This window comes from Hyperolius riggenbachi, chromosome 6, assembly GCF_040937935.1.
Source record: "Hyperolius riggenbachi isolate aHypRig1 chromosome 6, aHypRig1.pri, whole genome shotgun sequence".
NCBI classification, from domain to species: domain Eukaryota; kingdom Metazoa; phylum Chordata; class Amphibia; order Anura; family Hyperoliidae; genus Hyperolius; species Hyperolius riggenbachi.
Window position 1 is genome coordinate 111,005,642 of NC_090651.1, and position 12,931 is coordinate 111,018,572.

At 43.4% G+C, this 12,931-nt stretch overlaps 1 protein-coding gene across 3 annotated transcripts in view; it reads left to right on the forward strand.

The window, feature by feature from the left end:
• The window catches only part of PLPPR4 (phospholipid phosphatase related 4), a 255,398-nt gene that overhangs the window by 215,430 nt on the left and 27,037 nt on the right, over positions 1-12,931 (forward strand). For all 3 annotated transcript variants that reach the window (XM_068242593.1, XM_068242592.1, XM_068242594.1), the window contains one exon: positions 11,117-11,290. In XM_068242593.1, coding sequence (XP_068098694.1) covers positions 11,117-11,290 — 174 coding nt within the window. The remainder of the gene's footprint in view (positions 1-11,116; positions 11,291-12,931) is intronic.

The window sequence follows — 12,931 nt, forward strand, 5'->3', positions numbered from 1 at the left end:
AAAGCTACTTTCCATACCCTTACTTGTCAGTCTCTCAGGACAGGGAAAGGAAAATTCTCCCCTCATGGGGACCCCTGCAGATTTTGCCCCCCCCCCCCCTGCAGCTGCATCCCTTGCAAGGTTTATTGTTATGCCCCTTATAGTGATGTACAGTATATTGATAAACATGTGGAGATGAGGTAAATATTCATGGTTAATTCAAGAATAGTAAAATTCTTTACTTGTTGTATTTTTATTTCAACTTAAACCATTGTGGAAATGGGTAAGAGATACATTAGCACCCCTATACCAGTTTCACCTGGGGGGGGGCAAGCATCTTGGGGTCTCCCTGTAATTACCCCTGCCCTCTTCCTGAGCACTGGAGGTGGGGATGATTCCCTTGTGAATTGGACGAGGGCTCTAGGGGAGAGGGTGAGGTTTTGCTACCCCTCTGTTCCAGACCCCCCCTTATCATGGACCATCCAGCTACAAGCTGCAAAGCCCCACACAAATTTCTGAGCTCTGAATTCTGGCTACACCAACTAAAATTCTATATATATAAAAGTGTACTGCTGCATATGTAATTTGATCAAATTTTAAAAAATAATTGTTCTTTTCATTTTTTACAAATTTCTAAAACACTGCAAGGTCTAGCAAGGTCTAGCATGTAGGGGGGCTTTGCTATTAGCTGCCAAAGTCGGTAGTATTGTTTAGAGATGTCGCAAACCTCTGATTTTCGGTTCGTGAAGGGTTCGGTTCGCGCGAACTTTCGCAAACCGCAATAGACTTCAATGAGGAGGCGAACTTAAACATTTTGAGAAATTTCTGCTGACTGGAAAAATGATGGAAAAGATGTTTCAAGGGGTCTAATACCTGGAGGAAGACATGGTTGAGTGAAATACACATCAAAAGTCCCAGAAAAAAATCTGTATTTACTACAAAGCAGTGTTTTAAGGTCAGAAATCTTATTGAATTTTCAATTGCAGGACTACACTGCTTCAATTGCAGGACTACACTGCTTTATTACATCAGGAATCCCTCCTCCCTCTCTCCCTCCTCCCGGAGGAGGAGGGTCTCATCTTCCAGGGAATTGTAGTATTTCAAAAGCCAGCTTACATACCATGGCTGGGAATTGAACCCAGGCTGGGCTGGGAATTGAACCCAGGTCTCAGTGTGTGGTAGGTAACTCACTTAACCACTATACCACCACCAACACTACATGCTGAAGCCAGCCTAGCATGTATCATTATGATCAATCCAAGAGAAAAATTAGGTTGATTAAGGATTTGTAGCATGTCAAAAGCCAACTCACATTGGCTGGGAATTGAACCCAGGTCTCAGTGTGTGGTACGTAACTCACTTAACCACTACACCACCAACACTACATGCTGAAGCCAGCCTAGCATGTACCATTATGATCAATCCAAGAGAAAAATTAGCTTGCTTAATCCACAGAATTGTACTATTCCAAAAGCCAGCTTACATACCGTGGCTGGGAATTGAACCCAGGTCTCAGTGTGTGGTAGGTAACTCACTTAACCACTATACCACCAACAACACTACATGCTGAAGCCAGTCTAGCATGTACCATTGTGATATACCCAAGAGAAAAATGAACTCTCTCTCTCTCTCTCTAGGACCTGATGCCATTGAAGTGAATTTTCAGCTTAAAACCATCAATGGATACCGGCAATTTTGGAATTCCGCCAGATTGAAAAAGCAATTTCGTTCCGACCAAATGGAATGGAATGACCAATTTCCGCCTAAAATTGCGGAAAATACAATTCCGCGGAAAGCGGAAACCATCCCTACTAGAGAGAGAGAGAGAGAGAGAGAGAGAGAGAGAGAGAGAGATGAATCTACCTGGCTATCTGGGGTTTTCTTCGGACAACTTTTGAACACAAAAGGCCAGGCCATGCCTGGGTGGGCTTGAACCACCAACCTTGCAGTTAACAGCCAAACGCACTAACCAATTGTGCCACACAGACTGTGTACCACAAAGACTGTGCATGCAGTTGCTGTTGAATGATTTTATGGGGATGTATGTGTGTCTTTTGGAGGGAGAAGGTAAGTCTGCTCCAAGAAGTTTCAGCATTTAGTGTTAGTGTCATAATGGTTAGGATAGCAGCCTACAGAATGGTACGCCTGGGTTCTATTCCCAACCAATGTGAGTTGGCTTTTGACATGCTACACGTAGTGTTGTTGGTGGTATAGTGGTTAAGTGAGTTACCTACCACACACTGAGACCTGGGTTAAATTCCCAGCCCAGCCTGAGTTCAATTCCCAGCCAATGTGAGTTGGCTTTTCATGCTACAAATCCTTAAGCAAGCTAATTTTTCTCTTGGATTGATCATAATGGTACATGCTAGGCTGGCTTCAGCATGTAGTGTTGTTGGTGGTATAGTGGTTAAGTGAGTTACCTACCACATACTGAGACCTGGGTTCAATTCCTAGCCCAGCCTGAGTTCAATTCCCAGCCAATGTGAGTTTACTTTTGACATGCTACAAATCATTAAGCAAGCTAATTTTTCTCTTGGATTGATCCTAATGGTACATGCTAGGCTGGCTTCAGCATGTAGGGTTGGTGGTATAGTGTTTAAGTCAGTTAGCTACCACACACTGAGTCCTGGGTTCAATTCCCAGCTCAGCCTGGGTTCAATTCCCAGCCACAGTATGAAAGCTGGCTTTTGAAATACTACAATTCCCTGGAAGATGAGACTCTCCTCCCTCCGGAAGGAGGGAGAGAGGAGGGGTAATATAAGGAATAACAATCAGCTAGGAACAAGCCTACAAGAGCCTAACTAAACTCTCCCTAGCAGAGTCTGTCAGCAGCTGTCCCTTAACTAATTACTGTAGGCAGATGGGTGAGTAAAATGACAGGAGAACCTTGCCTTTTATAAGGGGGGTGGGGCTCCAAGAGTGAGTGTAGTCTGATTGGTGACATTGTGCCTGCTGACTGTGATGTAGAGGGTCAAAGTTCAGCTCAATGGAGCATTATGGGGCGAATCGAACTTCCGGAAAAGTGCGCCTTAGCCGGCGAACGCGAACCACCTAAAGTTCGCCTGGAACCGTTCGCGGGTGAACCGTTCGGGCCATCTCTAGTATTGATTTCATTGTAAATTATGAAATTTTGCATAAGGGCATATTCACAGTGGGATGTTGCATTTTAATGCGAAGTTAAAGTCGCAACGCTCCTGCATTTAGAGGTAATGCACTGCAAGCAGTGAGCTACCACAACGCAACATTTTTCAGCGCGACGTTAACGTCGCACTGTGAACGCCCCATAGGCTTATCATTACAGTACGGTAAGCTGTGTTATAAGACTTTATAACGCAGCTCCTCAAGGTGCCACTGTGAATGCAACCTCACGTGCTAAATTTATGAATGGATCACGCTAAATCTATTCAAATTAGGAATTGTAACTATGCATAATCGTAACTGCAAAATTTTAAACAAAATTGTGCGTAAGCAAAATTAGCACATTATGATCATCACCTCTATTTATATTAGTGCAAGTTCTTTTTTATGATTAGAAGATTTTTACCACTGATCAACACATTTATAAAGAGTCAATCAGCCTGATAGTCAGTTCATTATCTAGCTATAATGGAAAGCTGTGAAATAATCATCATGGCTCCAGTCAGTTACTCCATTCAAGTAAATTGAATTTCTGATTGCATCTTTAAGGTAATTACAATTAGCAATCAATGTAATGATTGTAATGATTACCTTTATATAAAATCAGAACACCCCTTTATGAATCTCTTGACCACAGAGGAGGGAACTGATTTTAAAAAGTGAAGAAGAAGGAACAGGTTATCTGTTAGCTGAGTGACAGTTCTCTATGATTAAATCCACTATTTACTTAATCCCACCAGTAAGGCCCCTTCACACTTGCGTGTTGCGTTACCCTATTTTGACGCACGGTAAAGCTAAACTAATGTGTAGTGTATGCGGCATTTCATACCTGGCTTGGTGTATTGCAAAGTGCCCGATTTAAAAATAATCTGTACTGTGAAATTCTTACGTAAACAAAAGTACCAGCCTGTTTGTTGTCTTCTCCTAGCCCCCTCTGTGACATTTTTGCCGCTCCCCACTGCTTTCCTGGTGATAAAATCACTGTTTTATTCATTGTAAACAATGAAGATTGCTGCCAAACAGGAAATACATCAACAGAGCAAGTGCAAGTCTCCCACTTGTTGCCTTAGCTGCTTGTCTGGGCTTGGGACTGATCTTTCTGCACTCACGGCTGTTCACAAGGTCACAGACATGCTGGCTGTGAGCAGAGACCTTGCATGTGACTCATACACACAGCACACACACAGAGCCTGCAGGGGGCATGGAGGGGGTGTGCATAACTTCTCCCTATCACAGCAGAGGCAGCCCATTCCTCCCTGGGTCGACAAAGCTTGACAAAGACAAGAAGATTAGATATATTACAGGGACAGTGCAACAACAAAAGGCTGAAGTAATCCAGGGCACATTAGAACAGGTATAGGAACTTATACAAGAATAAGGATACAAGAAAAAAGGTTGAAAATGTTGTTGCAGAGTCTCTCCACTAGGGCATCAGCGCCTTATTGGACAACATTCGGGGTGGCATGCGGCAACCGGAAGTCATGTAAGTCTATGGCGACACCGCTTTTTTAAATTGTTTGGTGTTCGCGTTGCGGTGCACATGCACGGGGGCATGTTTTTTCAGGACACTTCCTGTCAATACATATTTACACCACAGGAAGTGAGCCCTAGAGAGCCTCTTTTAGGCTCTCATTAACATACATGAATTCCATTACCACACATTAGTGCAGTTATCTGGGAAGGTTCTTTTGGCGTTGTGATGTGATCATCTGATCACACTGAAAACAAAGTGCTAGCTCTTAGTGTGAAACCAACCTAACACTTCTGCATAAAGGAAGTGGCTGTAACTATGACAGATACAATGACACCTGCAAGCTGGAGAACATTTGAGAACACTGAAGTAACTTACCAAAATGTGAGCCAATTTTTAAAAAATTGTCAGCTGGGTGTGAATGCAAAAGTACAACCATTAATTCATCTTTTAGCAACTTTCCTACTTACCGATATTACCTTGGCAAAGGCTGCAAAATGTTAACAACTCATAGCAGGAAATAAAAAAATCCAGGCCAAGTTTACTTGATTTCTAATAATCTCCAATGCTCACTACTTTTTTGTTAAGGGGAACTTGAAGTGAGAGGAATATGGAGGCTGCCATCTTTATTCTCTTATGAACAATGCCAGCTGTCTGGCTGTTGCGCTGAGCTTAAAGAGAACCTTTACTGAGTAAAAATATTTTACATGAGGTAACTTCAAATAAACATTACATAGTTACCTCGCCATCAGTTCCTCTCAGAAGCTCACCATTTTCTTCTGACAATAATCTCTTCCAGTTCTGACAATATTTTGTCAAATCTGAAATATATCAGTTGCTGTCAGTAAAATATCAGTTGCTGTCAGTTATAGCTGAGAGGAAAACTGATGTACCAGGTAATGTCCATGTTTCTCTATGGCTCAAGTGGGCGATGTTACAGTTTAACTGTGTGCTGACCAGAAAGCTGTTATGGGGTAATGGCCATTTTCAAAATGGAGGACGGAAAATTCCCTTGATCACAGTGAACAAACAGGACGCGAGACAGGAGAAAGACACCGAGGAGTAGACTACATGGAAGGTAAGTATGACTTGTGTATGCTTATTTTGACTTTTAATTTTCAGTTCAGGTTTTCTTTAAAGGCCCGTTTCCACTAGCTACAAATTGGCATTACATCGCATCAAACCTGAAGCCAATGTATGTCACTTGAGTAGTTTCCATTTCATGCAAATTTTCATTTGCGATGCGATGCGGCAGAGCAAAATTATGGATGGCATGCTGCAGATATCCGCAGCACACATCCGATTACCCTTAGCAGAAACAGACAGCTCCACCCGGACTTCCGAAACCAAACTGGAGTCACCCACGGCTAGATGCGATGCAATGTGACTACATCTGGCCAGTGGGAACGGGCCCTTAGGCTTTAGTTGTTTTTGACTTACATACCTGCAACAAGCATGCATCCATTGGAGTCTGACCAGAGCCAAAGCGTCTCAAATGCTTATTCTGGGCCAGCTAAGTATTAGGCCTGAGACACACCGCACAGCGCTTTGCTGACCATCAGCTCCACATCTACGTTTGTTTAAAAATGTTCCCAATGACTTGTATAAAAATGATTGTAAATATCGCAACAAACCTTTGAAAAATCACGATTGCTGTGATTTTGCATTGATTTTACCACGATATTAATGCAAGTCAATGGGATCGTGTATTTCAAAAAATGCTAATGGTCAGCAAAATGCTCTGCAGTGTGTCTCAGGCCTTAGGGCCCTTTCATGTTTATTAAAGAGGAACTCCAGTGAAAATAATGTAATGAACAAAAGTGCTTAATTTTTACAATAATTATGTATAAATGATTTAGTCAGTGTTTGCTCATTGTAAAATCTTTCCTCTCCCTGATTTACATTCTGACATTTATCACATGGTGACATGTTTACTGCTGGCAGGCGATGTCAGTGGAAGGAGATGCTGCTTGCTTTTTTGGTATTTGGAGCCACCTGTAAACAGCTGTTATTTCCCACAATGCAATGATGTTCACAGACATGAAACTGTCAGGACCATGGTCCTGACATCATACTGTGGGAGGGGTTTCACCACAATCAGCCATACAGAGAACCCCAATGATCTATTCGTGAAAAGGAAAAGATTTCTCATGGGAAAGGGGGTATCAGCTACTGATTGGATTGAAGTTCAAGGTCTCATCTTTACAACACAAGAGCTGCAGTGCATTGTGTGCGTTCAATCCAGAAGTGAGGGATACTTTCATTGTAAAGTATGCCTCACTATATGGTCACACCACACTGTTACCTTGCAGTGCAAACGTTCAGGAACGTTGCAGTGCGTTTGCAAAGCAGTGTGTTTGCTCCAAGTGTGAAAGGGACCCTGGAGGAAGAGCATCAGTACAGAAGTCAGGCAACCAGCATTGTTTATTAGAGAATGAAGATGGCAGCCTCCGCATTCCTCTCACTTCAGGCTCCCTTTAATAAGTCTAATCCATTATGTCAGCATATATCAGTAAAAAATACCTGTGCAAATGTGATGTGACTCGGGGATCCCTCGAGCATTTTTCTGTTCTTGCTTTTATTTTTTAAAATTATAGCTGTTTGTTAAGTTTTGCCTAGAGCTATGTTATAAGGATGCGGCCGTTATCCATAACATATCAAGTTGTCTCTGGAACCTTCATTACAGCAACGTAAGCAAGAGAGCACTAACAGCTATTACTTTGAAAATGTCAACATACTTGCGACTAACATTTATGTGCAGCAAACCAACAGTGCTGTGAATTGCAGTTTGTGTGCTTTATTGAGAAAATAGAAGAGATTTATATAAGCGGTATTATATTTCTACGACTATTGTAACTAAAGGAGACAAACACTGTAAAATATGCAACATTGCAGTGAATGAAAATGTCTAATAAAATCTGTTCAAAGAAAAAGATGTTTAGTAGCTGCTGATTTATTTTTCACTAATTATTATTAGCAGGCTTGTGGTGATACCATACAAGCTAAATTACAGAGAGGCAAGGAGAGGTGTCGAGTGCAGGGCCGGGTGCTGTACAGACACGTTGTAAACCATGCTACTCTCTTTAAACTTAAAGAGAACCCGAGGTGGGATTTAATTATGTTACTGGGGCACAGAGGCTGGTTGTGCACACTAAGACCAGCCTCCGTTGCCCCATGGTGTGCCTCCATGTCCCCCCTGCGTGCCGCTATACCCCCCGCAATGCTGGCGACACGCAGTGTGTCACCAGCACAATGTTTACCCATGCGCTGTCAGTCAGCGCCGATCACCCGCCTCCTCCGCATCGGCGCTACCCGCCCGCGTCACTTCCCTCCTATCAGCGGGAGGGAAGGGACACGGGCGGGTAGTGCCGATGCGGAGGAAGCAGGGGAGCGGCGCTGACAGACAGCACATAGGTAAACATTGTGCTGGCGACACGCTGCGTGTCGCCAGCACTGCGGGGGATATAGCGGCACGCAGGGGGGACATGGAGGCACACCATGGGGCAACGGAGGCTGGTCTTAGTGTGCACAACCAGCCTCTGTGCCCCAGTAACATAATTAAATCCCACCTCGGGTTCTCTTTAAGCCATGCCTCCTCCCCATAGGAATGACATATAGAAATATGGATGTTTATTCAGCACAAAGCTCCCTACAGTAGGACATTGCTAAAACATACGGTATGTACTCGTGTATAAGCCGACCCAAACTTTTGCCCATGAAACACCCTAATAATGTGGCCTGTGGATAAGTCAAGCACCACACTATCTCCCACCAGTCTAGCCCCTGTATGTAGGCAGAGCGCCTCCCCCTGTATGCGGTGCACGTGATGCAGAGTGAAGCATGCTTGCAAAGTGCATGTATGTTATTATGCATGCATGTACAGTGGGTTGCAAAAGTATTCGGCCCCCTTGAAGTTTTCCACATTTTGTCCTATTACTGCCACAAACATGAATCAATTTTATTGGAATTCCACATGAAAGACCAACACAAAGTGGTGTACACATGAGAAGTGGAACGAAAATCATACATGATTCCAAACATTTTTTCCAAATAAATAACTGCAAAGTGGTGTGTGCATAATTATTTGGCCTCCTTTGATCTCAGTGCAGTCAGTTGCCTATAGACATTGCCTAATAAGTGCTAATGACTAAATAGAGTGCACCTGTGTGTAATCTAATGTCAGTACAAATACAGCTGCTCTGTGAGGGCCTCAGAGGTTGTCTAAGAGAATATTGGGAGCAACAACACCGTGAAGTCCAAATAACACACCAGACAGGTCAGGGATAAAGTTATTGAGAAATTTAAAGCAGGCTTAGGCTACAAAAAGATTTTCAAAGCCTTGAACATCCCACGGAGCACTGTTCAAGTGATCATTCAGAAATGGAAGAAGTATGGCACAACTGTAAACCTACCAAGACAAGGCCATCCACCTAAACTCACAGGCCGAACAAGGAGAGCGCTGATCAGAAATGTAGTTAAGAGGCCCATGGTGACTCTGGACGAGCTGCAGAGATCTACAGTTCAGGTGGGAGACTCTGTCCATGGGGCAACTATTAGTCATGCACTGTACAAAGTTGGCCTTTATGGAAGAGTGGCAAGAAGAAAGGCATTGTTAACAAAAAGCATAAGAAGTCCTGTTTGCAGTTTGCCACAAGCCATGTGGGGGACACAGCAAAAATGTGGAAGAAGGTGCTCTGGTCAGATGAGACCAAAATGGAACTTTTGGGCCAAAATGCAAAACGCTATGAGTGGCGGAAAACTAACACTGCACATCACTCTGAACACACCATCCCCACTGTCAAATATGGTGGTGGCAGCATCATGCTCGGGGGGTGCATCTCTTCAGCAGGGACAGGGAAGCTGTCAGAGTTGATTGGAAGATGGATGGAGCCAAATGCAGGGCAAACTTGGAAGAAAACCTCTTGGAGACTGCAAACGACTTGAGACTGGGACGGAGGTTCACCTTCCACAAGGACAATGACCCTAAACATAAAGCCAGGGCAACAATGGAATGATTTAAAGCAAAACATATCCATGTGTTAGAATGGCCCCAGATCTAAATCCAATCGAGAATCTGTGGCAAGATCTGAAAACTGCTGTTCACAAACGCTGTCCATCTAATATGACTGAGCTGGAGCTGTTTTGAAAAGAAGAAGGGGCAAGGATTTCAGTCTCTAGATGTGCAAAGCTGGTAGAGACATACCCTAAAAGACTGGCAGCTGTAATTGCTGCAAAAGGTGGTTCTACAAAGTATTGACTCAGGGGGCTGAATAATTACGCACACCCCACTTTGCAGTTATTGATTTGTAAAAAATGTTTGGAATGATGTATGATTTTCGATCCACTTCTCACATGTACACCACTTTGTATTGGTCTTTCACATGGAATTTCAATAAAATTGATGCACGTTTGTGGCAGTAATGTGACAAAATGTGGAAAACTTCAAGGGGGCCGAATACTTTTGCAACCCACTGTACATAGGGTGTGTGTATATGATTATGCAGAGTATGTATAGCAGCGTGTATGCAGTGTTAAGTGTACGTATAGCTATCTCTCCTTGTTGGCCATCTTCCCCTCTCCCTTGCAGCTCTGTACTTGGAGATCCAAGCTTCAGTATCTTCTGGTCTGTGGGCAGCCATCTCCCTTGCAGCTTTGTACTCACTGCTGACATTTAGTGGCCAAGTATGGAACTGCAAGGGAAACAGGAAGTGTCTCCCTGGGACAAGAAACCTGGACACCTAGCGAGCAGAGCTGCATGGGAGACGCTGACAGGAATGAGCAGAGGTAACTATACTCACACACCCCCACACATGAAGCACATACCGGTATAAGGCGCCCTGCCATACCCCCCCCCCCCCCCCCAATTTTGGGACACTTTTTTTGTCCCAAAAATGTGGCTTATATGCAAGTAAATACACACTAAAAAAAACAAAAACATTTTGGCGGAGCATCAATGTACTGTTTTATTGCAATTTTTTTTTTGCCGTTCTGAATTAATTTACTGTACAGAACTGAAGGTCACTGGTAAATTATATCTAACTAATCACAAAGCCAATTTAATAGTGAGCTGGCGTGCACTGTCCACAGCTGCATTCCGCCCGTGCCCATCCACACGTGCCCTTTGCCCGTCCCTACTGCTGCCCAAAGCACTTAAGGCCATGTGCCATGCATGTACGCCAGGCACTTAAACTTTACTTTTATACTGGTAACATGACTGCGGTGTAGGTATGGTAAAGCCATGTTTGTGTTACATGTATGTATATATGTATGTATGTAAGTAAATGGCATATATTTTTTCCTCATTTGGATATTACAATTCCTTTTATCATGTCACTCCTGGTTGGAGCATTATAAAACACCTAATTAGAAGATACAATGTCCATAAGAACTCTCTAAAAGCACTACAAATATTGAAGTATCATTAGTGCAGTATGGTTTATTCTATCTTCCTACCAATGTATCAGCCTGTACATGATGGCTTTGCTCTGGGAGATATTTTATTAATTTAAACTTTTCTTTATTTTCCAGATGTACTTCAATTCAACATTAACAGATTCATCCAAGTTACTGAAGCCATTGCTTGTCTTCTCCTTCATAATATGTGGAATTATATGTGGCCTCACTCGTATAACTCAATACAAGAATCACCCAATTGATGTTTACAGTGGCTTCCTTTTGGGGGGAGGAATAGCTATCTATCTGGTATGTAAGACTAGCCAAACATGTCACTGTCACTGTTAGGATTGAGCTTTCAGATCAGAACAGTTCTGAGTTCCAAAGTTCCGCATCGGAATTTGTCCGCTTCAAGTAAAATCACAAAACTCAGAATTAACACTGTTCCAAATACCGAGTTCTGTTCAAAACATTGGCTTCAGAAACAAGACTTTTCAGCAAACAGAATTAACTTGGCAAAAAATTGGCTTCTAAAACAAGAATTTTCAGTCCATATTGATGTCAACAAAATGGCTGCCAAGGATTCCCTAGTCCCTGGAGGCCACACTAAAGTTGCAGAATGAGTGGTTTTTGATAAAATGGGGGGGGTCCAGGGCACCAGGGCATCCCTTGCCCTGGTCCCCTGGATCCCTGATCCATGTGCAAAATTGCTCGTTCTGCTACTCTAACGTGGCCTCCGGGGAATGGGGAAATCCATGGCAGCCATTTTGTTGACACCAATATGGGCTGAAAATTCTTGTTTTAAAAGCCAATTTTTGCCATTTTAATGCTGTTTGCTGAAAATTCTTGTTTTACGGAATAGAACTCAGTACTTGGAGCAGTGTAAATTCAGAATTTGCCTGCAGAACACTGAACTCCGATGAAATTGGAATTTGGCTGTTCCGATCAACCCTAGTCACTGTGTTGCCTTAACTGACACTGGTCAAGAGTGGACACTTGAGTATTAAAATACTATATCACATGCCATCTCAATGTTATGATCCTCTGATATATAAGTATCAGAATCTTTTATTTCGCCAAGCACAACTGGGTCGTGCCCGGAATTGGTTTTGACAGGTACAGGGCTAGTACGAAAACAGGACATACATACATACAAATAAACAAACAATATTTAACGCAAAAAATACAGCAGTTAAAAACATATCAAAATATCGAGATGGATGCTTATTTTGTCAGGTGAGAGAAGAGTCCATAGAGTTCAAAGAGTTGACAGCTGAAGGGAAAAAACTGTTCCTGTGTCTCGTGGTCCTGGTGTAGATTGACCGGAATCTCCGTCCCGAGGGAAGCTGGCTGAAGAAGCGAAAGCCCGGGTGAGATGGGTCCTTGATGATCCTCAGAGCTCTGGAGCGTAGTCTGGAGTTGAAAAGTTATTCCAGGGAGGGAAGAGGTTTCCCAATGATCCTTTCCGCTGATCTTATGACCCTCTGTAGTTTGAGTCTGTCGTTGGCGGAGGAGCCAGCATACCAGACCAGGATGGAGGAGCAGAGGACAGATTCAATCGTGGCGGTGTAGAAACTCGTCAGAAGTTCCTGGGCCATGCCAAACTTATTCAGTTGACGGAGGAAAAATAGTCTCTGCTGGGCTTTTTTCTGGGTGGAGGTCGTGTCGGCTTTCCAAGTCAGGTCCTTGGAAATTGTAGTACCTAGGAGGCGTGCACAGGGGACGCTTACCACTTCCGTGCCATCAATGCAGATTGGAGGCAGGGTGGGAGCGTGCCTTGTAAAGTCAACAATCAGCTCAATGTTTTTTTCCAGTGTTGAGGACTAGGCCATTCTCTCTACACCACTGGCAGATTCTGTCAACCTGGTGGTGGTACTCCTGCTCACAGGGGCGTAGCTAGAAATGACTGGGACCCATAGCAAATTTTTTTATGGGCCCCCCATCCCCTCT